Raw genomic sequence first — 13,010 nt, 5'->3', positions numbered from 1 at the left:
AGTTCTTTAAATAAGATCCATTTATAATATATTTAAAATAATAGAGAACTAGTAAAAATAAGTTTTAATCGGTAAAAATACTTTCAATTTAGTAAAAATAATTTAAGTATGATATCGCACGTCCAAATACCCTACATTGTCAAAAGTGATTATATGACCGTATTTAACATTCTAGTCAAAAAAGTTTATCTTAAAATTCAATAAACAACCTGGGCATCGCTCGGGGCACAAAACTAGTATATATATAAAGGGGAGTTTTTCCCCAAGTTTTTAGAGCGCCACGTAAGATTTTATTTGTTAAAAAATTATTAGAGCGCCACTTAGGATTGATATTTTTAAAACGCTACAGTCAAATTCTGCCACGTAAGATTAGTTTTTTTAAAAAACACTACGTAGGATTATAATTAAAAAAAAAAAAGCGCCGCGTAGGATTAATAATTTTAAAACGCTACAATAGGATTATGCCACGTAAGATTAATTTTTTAAAAACGCTACGTAGGATTATAATAAAAAATAATAAAATTAAATGATTTATTTGGGTGATCAATGAAACCAACATTATGATAAATATTTACAAAAATTACATAAAAGGAAAGTTTTTTCAAGATATTTTAGAGCGTCACATAGACATAATATTATTATTTTAAAAAACTTATCATGAACGAAATTAAATGATTTATTTGGGTGATCAATGGAACCAACATTAAAAATTACATAAAAGGAAAGTTTTTTCAAGATATTGTAGAGCGTCACATAGGAAAATGTTATGTTTTAGCTGATGAAAAAGGAATTGTAATTTATATTAGATCTAAAATTTTATATTAATTATAAAAATAAAATCAGCGCTTTTTCTGTGTGGTCGGCCATATCGTGTGACCAACTGAGACACACCCAAACACTGTTTGAATAACCCCTAATCGATTGACTAACCCTTAATCAACCAAGTAATTCCGACCACACGGTGTGACCAACCATATATGAAACTTTGTGAAAGAAAATATTATCTTTTTATATTACGAATTTTATCTAAATATGAAAAACAAAATTAATAATTCATTTTATAATAAAAAATTCAAGTAGTAAGCAAGCAAATATCACAAAGTTTATTAGATAAATATATATTTAGTAAAACATTTTATTTGAAAATAATACAAATAAACCGTGTATCGTACAGGCTTTATCTAGTCTATAATAAATTTTAGATAGTGATTTGAGTTTAGGAAATTGATGAGCATAAGCTATCAAGGTTAAGGTTTAGACCAAACCTACAACCGAGACTTTTTTCACTAACTTTGAACTTCCTTAAAAGTTTCTCTTGATACTTGGCTTCAAAAAAAACTAGTTTAATTATATTTCTCTTTCATAGAATTTGTCTCAAAGCCTACTCATACAAAACAAGAACTCACTCAAGTTCTTACCCTAAACTCAATGCAAGACTTCACCAAAATCCTTGACCAACTCTTAATCACTTGATCAATTAATAATTTTTATGATTTAAACTATTACTATAAATACTTAAAATCTATAAATATCACTAAAATAATATCCGTTGGCATCATCCCTTCTCCAAATTGTACACATATCAAATTGTGGTAGAAAATATTTTCGTCTAAATCAATTGTTGAGATCATATTCTTTTCCTTCTTTTAACCTTATTATTATTATTATTATTATTATTATTATTATTGTTATTATTATTATTATTATGAATTTATAAGTGAATATTTGGCTTCCTAAGATATTACACCCGATAAGAGTACTCCGTACTATATAACTTTACACCTTCATCAATAATTTGTCCAACGCCCTTCTTTCTTTCTCCATTATCAAAATATTTCTCTTGTTTAATTTCTATGGCTTCTTTTTATCTCTTCCATCTTCTGATTTATATTATATTTTGAGTATTAATTCTAATTAGCTTTTTAGATTTTGCGATTTTTTTAACATAAATTGGATATCATAGAGGTTGTAAATGAAGTTGAGTTTGCAAGTGTTTTCATGATTTAGGGAGTTTGAGTTTTGATTGAGCAAATTCAATTGGATTTATAGAGTTTGCAAGTGTTTTCATGATGATTTGGGGAGTTTGAGTTTTGATTGAGCAAATTCAATTGGTTTTATATATTTATTTCAAATAAAATTTTTATATCGTGCGTTGCGCAAGGCTAATCTAGTTATAATTAAAGTAAAAACTGCTTATACATCTTTGTGCATGTGTCATTTTCTCATTTAAAAAAAAAAAAAAAAAAAAAAAAAAAAAAAAAAAAAAAAAAAAACCAAAATTATATATGAAATCATCCTTTTTTCTTTTCGAAATTTGTCCTTGCAAATTCAATAGTGGGAAAATAATTCTTTATAAATTCGTAAAAGTATGAATATAAATCAACCAAAAACAAGCACATTATTAATGATTTTTCGCTTCCCAAAAATCCTCATTTGCTTAATTTCTTCTTTTTTTTTTAAACATCAGTTGCTTAATTTCTTAATGGCCTAAAGTTAACATTTGAATAGCCTAAAATGTCAAAGTGGATCATTTGTAAAATAAAAAAAAAATAAAAAAAAAAAACATTTAAAATATTTAAAAATTTCAAAACTGAATCAATCAACCAGAAACAAGTATTTCCTCCGTTTCGTAGTAATCGCAACACTTTGACTTTTGAATTATTTATATGCTTACTTTAGACTCTACTACTTTATATCAATATAACAATATATTGTCATGTAAAATATTTTTGGATTAATTAGTGTTTGTGCATATTTTCATTAAATCAAGCTATTAATTAGAGGGATTGCGATTTTTTTAACATAAATTGGATATCATAGAGGTTGTAAATGAAGTTGAGTTTGCAAGTGTTTTCATGATTTGGGGAGTTTGAGTTTTGATTGAGCAAATTCAATTGGTTTTATAGAGTTTGCAAGTGTTTTCATTAAATGTAAAATATTTCTTAATAATATATAATTACAAATATTAATGATTAAAATTGTGCATTGGCATGTATTTCGGTCAAAGTGTTGTGATTATTTTGAAATAGAGGGAGTATTAATGATTTTTCACTTCCCAAAAATCCTCAATTGCTTAGCTTTTTTTTTTTTTTTTTTTTTTTTTTTGAAACATCAGTTGCTCAATTTCTTAATGGCCTAAAGCTAATGTATGTGAATAGCCTAAATTGTCAAAGTGGGTCATATTTAAAAAATAAAAAAAAAAATTAAAAAAAAAACATTTAACAAAATTTTAAAACATAATGTCAAGAATGGGATTCGAACCCATGCCCTTTCGGACCAGTACCTGAAACTGGCGCCTTAGACCAACTCGGCCATCTTGACTTTTTGTTATGTTTAGCTGAGTTTATCATATATGTACTTTATTTTTTTATGACGTTCTCCAGAATTCGAAATCTTTTACCGCCAAAAATTATCTATTTTTTTTTTTTTTTTTTTTTTCCTTCTCAGGCACATAAATATCTTTAAGATTAATCCCATTTGGATTGATCTTTTTGAAATAATTAACCAAAGCTAATGCCTAATGTTACTTGTACTGACTATTAATTTTTCGTCATTCAAGTAGGCTTGATTGCAAATTAAGGCAAGTTTTTTTATTCAAAATCAACTAACATTTTCAAGTTTGAAAATCTATTTGTATGGAGATATCCAAGAACGTAATTCTACCCCAAAATGTGGTTCTTAAGTAGTTCGTAGTCATCTCCAAGGGAGTGGTACTCCATTATTTATGTCATAATACTTCGAATTTTGTAATTTTGATTCTACATTCTTTTGAGTGGTTTTACTTCTGTGAGGACTGTCCCTAACAAATCTTCATTCACAATCTCTCTAAACTCATATGCCAATAATTTCACAAAATGTCAACACTATGTATAAACTAAGTATAAATCTTTGACTATAATCACCAGCTCATCACTTTTCACAAGACAGTTCACCTAACTTTAAGGGAGGATTTACCATTTTACCTGATTCCTTGAAGGTCCATTGTACACTTTGACAAATGAAAATACTCTCATTTTAAGATCATAACAAGTTAACAACTGATCAAATGGAAGAAATTAAGCATCATCAATAATTATAGAAGCATAGAACCAGTCCAACGGTTAGCATCTTCTTCAAATGTCTAGCTGTTACAGAGCCTGATGCAAGTTAGCTTACATTACAGTCGATGGGAACTAAGAGACTGTTTCATGCTCAACTACCACCTAAACTTGCATGTAAACTTTAGGGTTGCCGATATTATGAGACAGAAAATACAAACATTGCAAAATCAAGTTCTCATCCATTGCTATTAAGAGATGAGAAAAACAATGAGAATTATTCATCAAGTCATATCGTAATAACAATTAAGTTCAGCAGCCTCATAAAGTTTCTACAGTGAATGAGGATCAGAAAAATATAAAAAGAACCTTATTCATGAGAACCCTAGTTGGGTTCCTTCAATAGTTCCACGCTAGTAAATCAACAAGAAGCCCCCATACAATCCAAAAGAAAAATGAAAATGTACTTGACAAGAACCCGCGCTTTGTCATAACTATTACAGCACATAACAAAATATATGGAAAACAAAAAAAAAAAAAAAAAAAAAAAGAAAAATGATGGTAAAATTGGAAAAGGAAAAGAGAAAAAAGGGGGGGCTTATCTATCCTTTACCATGTATCCCAACACCTCCCAGAGATGAATGATACAATTTGACTATATCCCGCAATCTGATTTTACACCTCACTCAAAAACCCTAGAATGATGACTCAAAATACTCAAGCCACAAAAACAAAATCCCTTACAACTTCCCTATTGCTACGTAATCTTCAGAACAGGCACTCCAGTCAGTTCTATGTAAATTAACTTTCAGAATTTAAACTGGACTATATTTAGTCACCTTTCATCTGCATTGCCAGATTGCTCCATCTACAATAATTTCCTGATATTTAGCCTCCTAGCTAGGAAGTCCTGTCAATGAAGAAGCAAAACAAATCAGAGTTGATATGGAGCATCACCTTTCTGGGATTGAATTACATGAGATCAGAATAATTCGACAAATGTTTGAGAGAATCACTATTAATGATTGTTAAGCTTAAAGAAACATATATTACCAAAAAAATTAAGTATAAGCAATTCTGAAACATGATTAATTATTCAAGTTAGATCAAAGTAAGTCATCAAAAGTTGTTTAAGCTTAATCTTAATAAGATGACCTAGGAGCCTTGAACTTAGTAACCACCCCCACCCCTCCAACACACACACACACACACAAATTAAAAGCACTTTTGATACAGAAACCAGACACAAGTAAAATTTTGAAGTATGCTTTACTCAGGTCAATTTCGGTCATGAAAAAGGAAGCCATACGAACATAAAATACAACTCATTAATCTAGTTAGTGATCCATATGTTTCAAACGCTACTAGCCTACGGCATTCCCTTTTGGAATTCATGAGAGATCCTACAGTACAACTGCCTGTAAGTATTGAAATCTGAATATCATAGGAACAGGTTTCTGGAGCCAAGAAAGAGTTTGGCTAGGGTATAACTATTAGAAGAAGAAATAGAACTGCAGCATTAGTAAGCAAGAGCTCTTCGATTTCAGTTAGTGGATACATGTTATGTATCCAGAAAGACAGACTGTTCCAATGCCAATGATGCAACAATATGCAACTACATCATGTCATCATGTCCTACAACAACTCAACAAGTTGTTTACCATTTAACAACTTTTTCTACCCATACTAATCATTAATTTATTTGTAAAAATGTCAGCAATAAGAGTTCAATGTAACCAGGGCTTCAAAGTAAGTTCGGAGAATGAATAAAATTATAGGGTTTCACATTAAGCAATGTTAAAATACAAACTGGAACATATAAGAGCTTATCAGCAGCTGCTGTATGGAGTACCACAATGTGTTTGTTAAATAAACACATTACCCACTCTGTTAAAAGATAACAATTAATAGCATTAAGGGGCTTTATGGTGCACCATGTTAATAGAGGTTTTTCTTCTCAAAACTATACCTAAATCCTCACCTCCAAATAAGTTTAGCCAAAAGAATACAGCACAAGGATCTTCTGAATAAAAACATTCTACCATAGTCCAGTCAGCATGCTTCCAACAATTTTATCTAATTCTTATATCACATAATAAAAGACTCGTAATCACGCTCTTGCAATACTCAGGTTTTGCCAATGAAAGAGTAGCAAGTCCTCTTCCATCAACAAAACACTATATTCTGTTCCTCAGCTAAATTATTTTACTCAGTCATCTCAAGTGTTCTTTACTTCTTTTCATGTAAACATAGAGCACATCAACAGTCCTTGGCTCAGAAAATCCACTTTCCATCAATAAAACAGTCTGTTCATCAGTATCTGCTACGGCCAAGATAGAGAGCACTGATGAATAGTGACTGCCTGAAAAAACACTTTTTATTCCAGCACTGATATCAGATCAATGTACATAGCGTACGTTTTCTGATGAATAGTGACTGCCTGAAAAAAACACTTTTTATTCCAGCACTGATATCAGATCAATGTACATAGTGTACGTTTTCAAAAAAAAAACTCTACTTTAGCTTAAGATAGTAGCTACACGTTATATAACCCTTGATATGAGAAATGTCTCCAGATTTAAACTAGGATGATTTGACAAGTAAAAAGAACATACAAGTTCACAATTATCTAGCCATAACATCTGCCAAGTATGAACCACAAATCAGAATTGCTCCATGATCCATAATCACAAAACCAACTCTGGCATTATTGATCACCAAATAACTAACTCAACAACCCAAAAAAAAAATTGATTGACATTCCCAATGCCTCTAAAGGTGCGCTTGTCTTATGCAGTGTTAATGGTAAAGGGGGTTAGATGTACATAGCCTTTCCTTACAATAGTACAGAGTTTGCTTCTGTTAGACACTGTTAAACCCTTTCAGGAAAGTAATATAATGAAGCATTCTGAATTAAGCAACTTTCTCCAATTGAGTCCAATAGTCCATTATGGGGCACTCCTAGGCTAGGGTTGAAGTTAAATTAGGTAGATCGGTAGATCCTGTAGTTTAGATAATTAAACTTTGATTTTGTGCCCTCAAGGAGTTTGCTTCTTTTGTTGGGTGTCTTTTCTAAAGTCCTCTTACATATATTAGATTCCATTATGCGGTATTCCCAGGCAGCATTATATAATGCCAAGTACATCTGGGTCACATAAGTAGTTCTGGTCCTCTGGAACACATTGTACTTTAGGATATCATTCTAAGAAGAGACTCACACTATGACTGGTTTGGGATACTTGAGCCCACACTTTCACCACCCCGACTTTGATAAGCATAGTAAACACTCAACAAAGTTGAATCTAGAAAGCCCTATTTCAAAAGGAAATAAGATATATATGTGCTTGTGAACTAATTTGTGAACCAGCTTTCCAAGCATAAGTTAGCTGACCTTAGACAAGTATAAATAGGATATAGGTGTTGTCTTAATGTGCGTGTCATGTGTGTAGAGTATTCTAGAAATGGTCATTGATAACACCATATCTATGGAATAAATGCTACACTTGTTGATGGTGTAAGTGCTTCATTTGCAGTTGGTGCCTTGGTGGCTTGATTCTTAATCTTGTTGATAAGCATTTGAGGGAGAATTATTTTCAAGAAGAGGAGGGTGATACAAATCAGAGACCATCCAAGATGAATCCAAGTTCATCCAGCATGGCTACAACAAGAGAAAGTTCTGTTTTAGTGCCTAACGATGTGGTATTGTGTCCTAATGGTTAGCTTAGCTTGTGTTGGTCCAATTTTATAAGTAAATAATTATCACGACACAATATTTATATAAAGAAAGCAGCACATTAGTAAAAGCCTTACCAAAAAAAAATCATCACATTGAATGGGTTGCCTCGCTGTCTATTTTGGCACACCTACAACATATGTAGGTTTTGGAAGAATAAGGATAGGAAATTCCTTTGGAGATTGGCATGCCTAGTTATTCTTTGAGTTTTGTGTTGATGGTAATCATCAAATGTGCAAGATTTAGTGGTTTGCACTTAATGAATCCTTCCTTTGGTGCCACTTTGTGGAGGTTGTCATAGATATCATAATGTTAAGCAAGCAAAACTGGCAAGCCACTTATTAGTACTCAACTCTACAAAACTCTGTCCTCTTTGGTAAAACTTTTTTCTTTCTTCTTAATACATTGCCCCCCTATTAATAATAAATAAAGGCCAAAGGACAATGAATCAATCAGCTCAACTAAAAATTGATTGAGCACCTATGTAAGTTTATTCTTTGAAACATATCCACCTTTGGCCATTACAAAGTGCAACCCAAACAACAAAGTCCGTCTGTAGATCAACCTAATGCATGACACGTATGTGGGCCCACAGCAGGCAATTTCACACAAATTGCAGAGAGGCAAAGCAGCAAATACACATCAGTTGATGCTTGAACCAAACAGAAAAACAATTTACAAATTCTCAATTTGAGCTTGGCATAATATTACATAATTCATATAAAAGAAAATACCAAGTGCACCTCTAAGTAAATTTCACTTTTCCCACTTTAAGCCTTACCATGTGCAAATCCATCCACCAATACCAGCAGAGAATCAGCAAAGCTCCAAAATCAATATATGGCATTAAATAACATCTCATTTGGGTAGTTTGAACAATCAACCTAACTTGGACCATATCCTAAACCATCACTACTTAAAGTGTTTTGACACTTCTACTCACCAATGTTTAGGATGCAGTCAGGTCTTTCACTCACCAGTCTCCAACACTCATGAAAAAGTTTTACAGAATATAACGAGTTCTTGATAGAGAGCTACTGACAGGAAGAAACAGGTAGAAACTAGAGCACAGCCAAGTGTTGACAAAGAAATTGTTTTAAATGTAGGTCTTCAATATTTACATTTGCTATTGTGTGGAGAGAGAGAGAGAGAGAGGAGGGGGGGGGGGGTTTCTAAATGCTATTTAATTAGATGCTGGGTGAGAAATCCTTAATCCCTGATAATAGGTAGATGACCCCTTAGCAATATGATCAAACTCTATACTTTTAGCGGCACAGAAAAGGGTCTTTCATAAGTTCATCACATATTGTACCTTGTCAAGAATGGGATGACGTGGATATATGAGAACTAATCAGTGTTTTCTACATCTGTATCATAGCACAACACTCACCAACCCTTACCCAGACCTTCAACAAGAAGATAAAAGGACTGTAATAGATCTTTTCTTAATTTAACTATGAAGTAAGTTTCTAGAAGGAAAAAAAAAAAAAACATGAAAGATATGTTATACTTCGTATCTATTTTAGCATGATGAGGATTATCAGAAATTCAGAACCACACTTCCATGTGAGTCCGACATAGAAAAGGATCTGAGTCCGAAATAGAAAAAGTAATATAAGACAAACTTATCAAAACTGTCCACTCAGATTATCAGATGCAGCTAGAACCAAATCATCATCCTTCTGCATCCAAATTTGAGATAATTTGAAAAGAAAAAATAAGTTTGACAATAACAAAGTTTCATCAATTTAATTTAGTTTAAATAAATAAACACTCAAGTACTCAACCTTATGTCTATAGCCGATTGATGCCTAGTGGATAGGCTATGTTATAATGTTAATTATACACAGAAGCATAGCCAAGGTGCAAAACTAAGCAAAATTAAGCACTTTCTTGGTAAATAGTTTCAGGAAGAGCCGTCGATAACTAACTTCTAACAATCGACGCTCGCATCAAAATCATAGTGCACTGAAATGAGACAAATTAGTCTGGTTATATTAAAGAAATATACGGGCACCAACTACCGCAAAGTTCTACTCCATATTGATTTCAAAATCTAGATTGATATAATTACAAGGTCATGTTCTAGTTTTAGAAAGTACAGCAATTTGACTAACAAAAAAGGAAAATAAAATTTTAACTATACACACCAAGTACTTTTTAGAGGGTATCAGATTCACGGCCGATAAGGAAGAGACACGAAGTGAGCACAAAAAGATATGTTCTTACATGATGGGGCATTAAATACTCCATCGATAATCAACTTCTAATGTGCGAGTTTATAAATTCTCTTATTCATGTTTTCTTTTATTGACAAGATATTTCAGTTGTATGAACTCATACCACTTTCAGAGGGTAAAGTTCTTTAGGTGAGTAGTTCACCGATGGCTCTAATGCGGCTGAAAAAAGGGATAAAAAAAGAAAAACATTTATCATAAAATCTTACCTCTGTTTGGTTGTCTCTTATTAACACTATATCCGCCCACAAAACCAGCAGACCCTTTAGCAGATACATCTGGACCGGCATTCCCGAGCCCATAACTAAAAGAGCTAGAACCATCTCTCTCAGGAGTTGATGCTCTCCAAGGAGAGTCTCCATAGATCGAGCTACTGCCATACAAGTCTGTAAATGCCCCATCATACCCACCACCATTTGATGATGCATAAGATGATGATGTTGGGGCTACATTATTTCCAGTGTTTCTTCCATAGCCTCCACCACTCAAATTATAACTGGTATCAGCCCCAACATAATTCAGATTCCCACTGCCAACAGCATTCCCCCCACCCTGGCCAGACACTTGTGAGGAACCCCAGTTCACATTGCCACTTCCAAAGGATCCTCCAACATTACCAGTCCCTGACCCAGACCCATTAAAAGCAGCGGATGTAGAAGAGTTTGAGCTATAATTGAGTCCCCCATTTCCCCACAGATTTCTAGATGAGCTAAACAGGGATGAGCTTCCACCATTTCCACCATCATAGCCAACCGGACTATCAAACCTATTTGAGCTGCCCATAAAGTAGGGGTTCACACCACGTCCGTAGCTGAGACTGCTACCGAAGTTAGCGTTTCCACCATAATTAGCATTTAGACTTGGCTCAAAATTCATACCCATTTCATAACCAGAACCAAATGGAGGGAACCCACTTCGTCCACTTGCAATTGCATTGAATCTGCCATCCATTCTTACTCCATAACCTCCGAGTGCACTTGGATTGTATCCTTGAGTGTAGCCATTTAGGAAGTTGTTGACCCTGTTTAGACCATAATTATAACCACCAATTGAACTACGACTAGGACCAGGTGATAACTCTTTGGGGACAGCACGCTTGACCTCAACCATTTTACCATTTAGTTCGTGGAATGTTTTGATTAAAACCCTATCCACTGCTTCCTCTGAATCATAAGTAATGAACCCAAAACCTCTTGGCCTCTGTGTATTATGATCGTACATCACGACAACATCTGTAATTGTACCAAACTGCTCAAAGTAAATTTTAAAATCACTCTCGGTAACAGTGGAAGCCAAGCCTCCAACAAAAATCTTCCTAGTGCGGCTTAGACCTGGAGAACCATGTGCACTGCCACTAGTTCTACTTAGAATGTTTTGATCATCTCTAGGAACAGCCTTCTTTGCCTCAACCTAAAGTACGGAAAACCAAAATCAGCATGAAAGCACAGGACTACACATATATGCAAACCTTTCAGCATTCATCCAAACACGATATTAACCGACAAAATCAAACCTTGGAAGCTTCAGAAGCTAGCCTCCACATCAAAACACAAATTCTAAATGCAAAATTTATGAAAAAAACAACAAAAATAAAATATATAGAAAGCTCAAAGTATATGCCAGTTGATTACCATCCTTCCATCAATGTTGTGCTTCTCCTGAACAACTCTATCCGCAACAGCTGGGTCTGAAAAGACAATGAAACCAAAGCCCCGAGCACGGCCACTGGTCCGATCCTTCATGATCACAGCTTCTATCACCTCCCCAAAGGTGCTAAAATAATCCCTAAGACGTTCCTCATTCGTCTCCCACGAGATTCCACCAATAAATAGCTTACCAAGGTCGGATTGCATATTTCTACAAACCAAATATAGAATATTTTCATTAAACCTCACATAATTTTCAAACTCAAACAGCTAACAAGTCAATCCAACACAAACACAAAACTTTCTAAAAAGATTAAGCACACTTTCGTCGTGGATCCAATACATTTCCATAGAATTCAGCTATAATCCGCAACTAGCCATAGTTGCGAAACTCAAATAATCAACATTTATCATTGATCAAATTCAATTCTACTACGCAAATGAAAGGAAATGCAATTGAACCATACCTGGCCTAAGGAATCACAAACCCAAACAAAATTACAATGCCGAATTACAAAATGGTATGTTCTCGGATTCAATCAAAAAGCATCGGATCCTTCATTCGATCAATAAAATCCAGAATTATGAAATAATACCCTGAAAATTACCGATCATTACATTTCAATAATATTAAAAAAAATCCCAGATCAAGAAAAACAGCTAGCTCAACAAAGATCAAATACCCATATTAAAATTATGAACATAGATTAAATTAAATTAAATCATATTAAATTAAATTACCCACCGATTGAAGATGACCCGGATGCGGAATTTGAGAGAAAAATAAGGCTAAGATCTGATGAGAGGAAAGATTGAGGACATGTTAAGCATATCTTCCTCAATACAAACCTCCAAACAAAATAAAAAATGGAGTCCCCTTTTTATAAATTTTTTTTTTTTTTCCAATTTTAAGTCAAATAATAATTTTGATTCAAATTTAGCTAAAAATGTCTACAACTATTTTTATTAATTTAATTAAAATTAAAAATTTTATATTAAGATTGGACTGACGATTGAAGCGTTTTACAGCCAACCAAAATAAATAAAAATAAAAATAAAAATAAAACAGACAAAAATATGGATATTTTGTGTGTAGGAAAATGAAAAATGGTGAGTGAAAATATATATTTTGGGGAGGTTTTTTTTTGAAGTTTTTGAGGTGAAAATGCGTATTTAAAAGAAATTTAAAAAAAAAAAAAAGAGAAATGATTTAGTACAGGACGAAAGAAGAAGAAGGAGGAAGAGAGAGGAGAGAGAAATAGAGATGATGTGAAAAATGGGACGTTCGATCTGATAATGGGGGAAGATTGCTTGTCCTCCCATTCTTCTACTTATATACTTATGGGCAATTTCATAC

At 33.1% G+C, this 13,010-nt stretch overlaps 1 protein-coding gene and 1 non-coding gene across 2 annotated transcripts; both read right to left on the bottom strand.

The window, feature by feature from the left end:
• Positions 1-3,240: 3,240 nt before the first annotated feature.
• TRNAL-CAG lies at positions 3,241-3,321 on the bottom strand. The gene has a single exon. It is a non-coding gene; the product is annotated as a tRNA-Leu (tRNA).
• A 993-nt stretch (positions 3,322-4,314) lies between these two features.
• LOC110691858 (heterogeneous nuclear ribonucleoprotein 1-like) lies at positions 4,315-12,971 on the bottom strand. Its single transcript, XM_021868825.1, has 5 exons — positions 12,399-12,971; positions 12,121-12,250; positions 11,639-11,864; positions 10,217-11,417; positions 4,315-4,947 (listed from the first exon to the last, which is right to left on the bottom strand). The coding sequence occupies exons 3-5, from the start codon at positions 11,858-11,860 to the stop codon at positions 4,934-4,936; spliced, it is 1,437 nt and encodes a 478-aa protein (XP_021724517.1). The 5' UTR covers positions 11,861-11,864; positions 12,121-12,250; positions 12,399-12,971; the 3' UTR covers positions 4,315-4,933.
• Positions 12,972-13,010: the final 39 nt, after the last annotated feature.

The sequence above is a fragment of the Chenopodium quinoa genome, unplaced genomic scaffold (assembly GCF_001683475.1).
Source record: "Chenopodium quinoa cultivar QQ74 unplaced genomic scaffold, ASM168347v1, whole genome shotgun sequence".
Classification (NCBI taxonomy): domain Eukaryota; kingdom Viridiplantae; phylum Streptophyta; class Magnoliopsida; order Caryophyllales; family Amaranthaceae; genus Chenopodium; species Chenopodium quinoa.
This window is presented reverse-complemented; position numbering and strand designations above follow the sequence as displayed.

Coding starts and splice junctions, on each gene's coding strand:
- LOC110691858 (XM_021868825.1), bottom strand. CDS start 11,860: ATGCAATCCGACCTTGGTAAGCTATTTATTGGTGGAATCTCGTGGGAG. Junction 11,418..11,638: donor ACAACATTGATGGAAGGATG/GTAATCAACTGG, acceptor TCCGTACTTTAG/GTTGAGGCAAAGAAGGCTGT.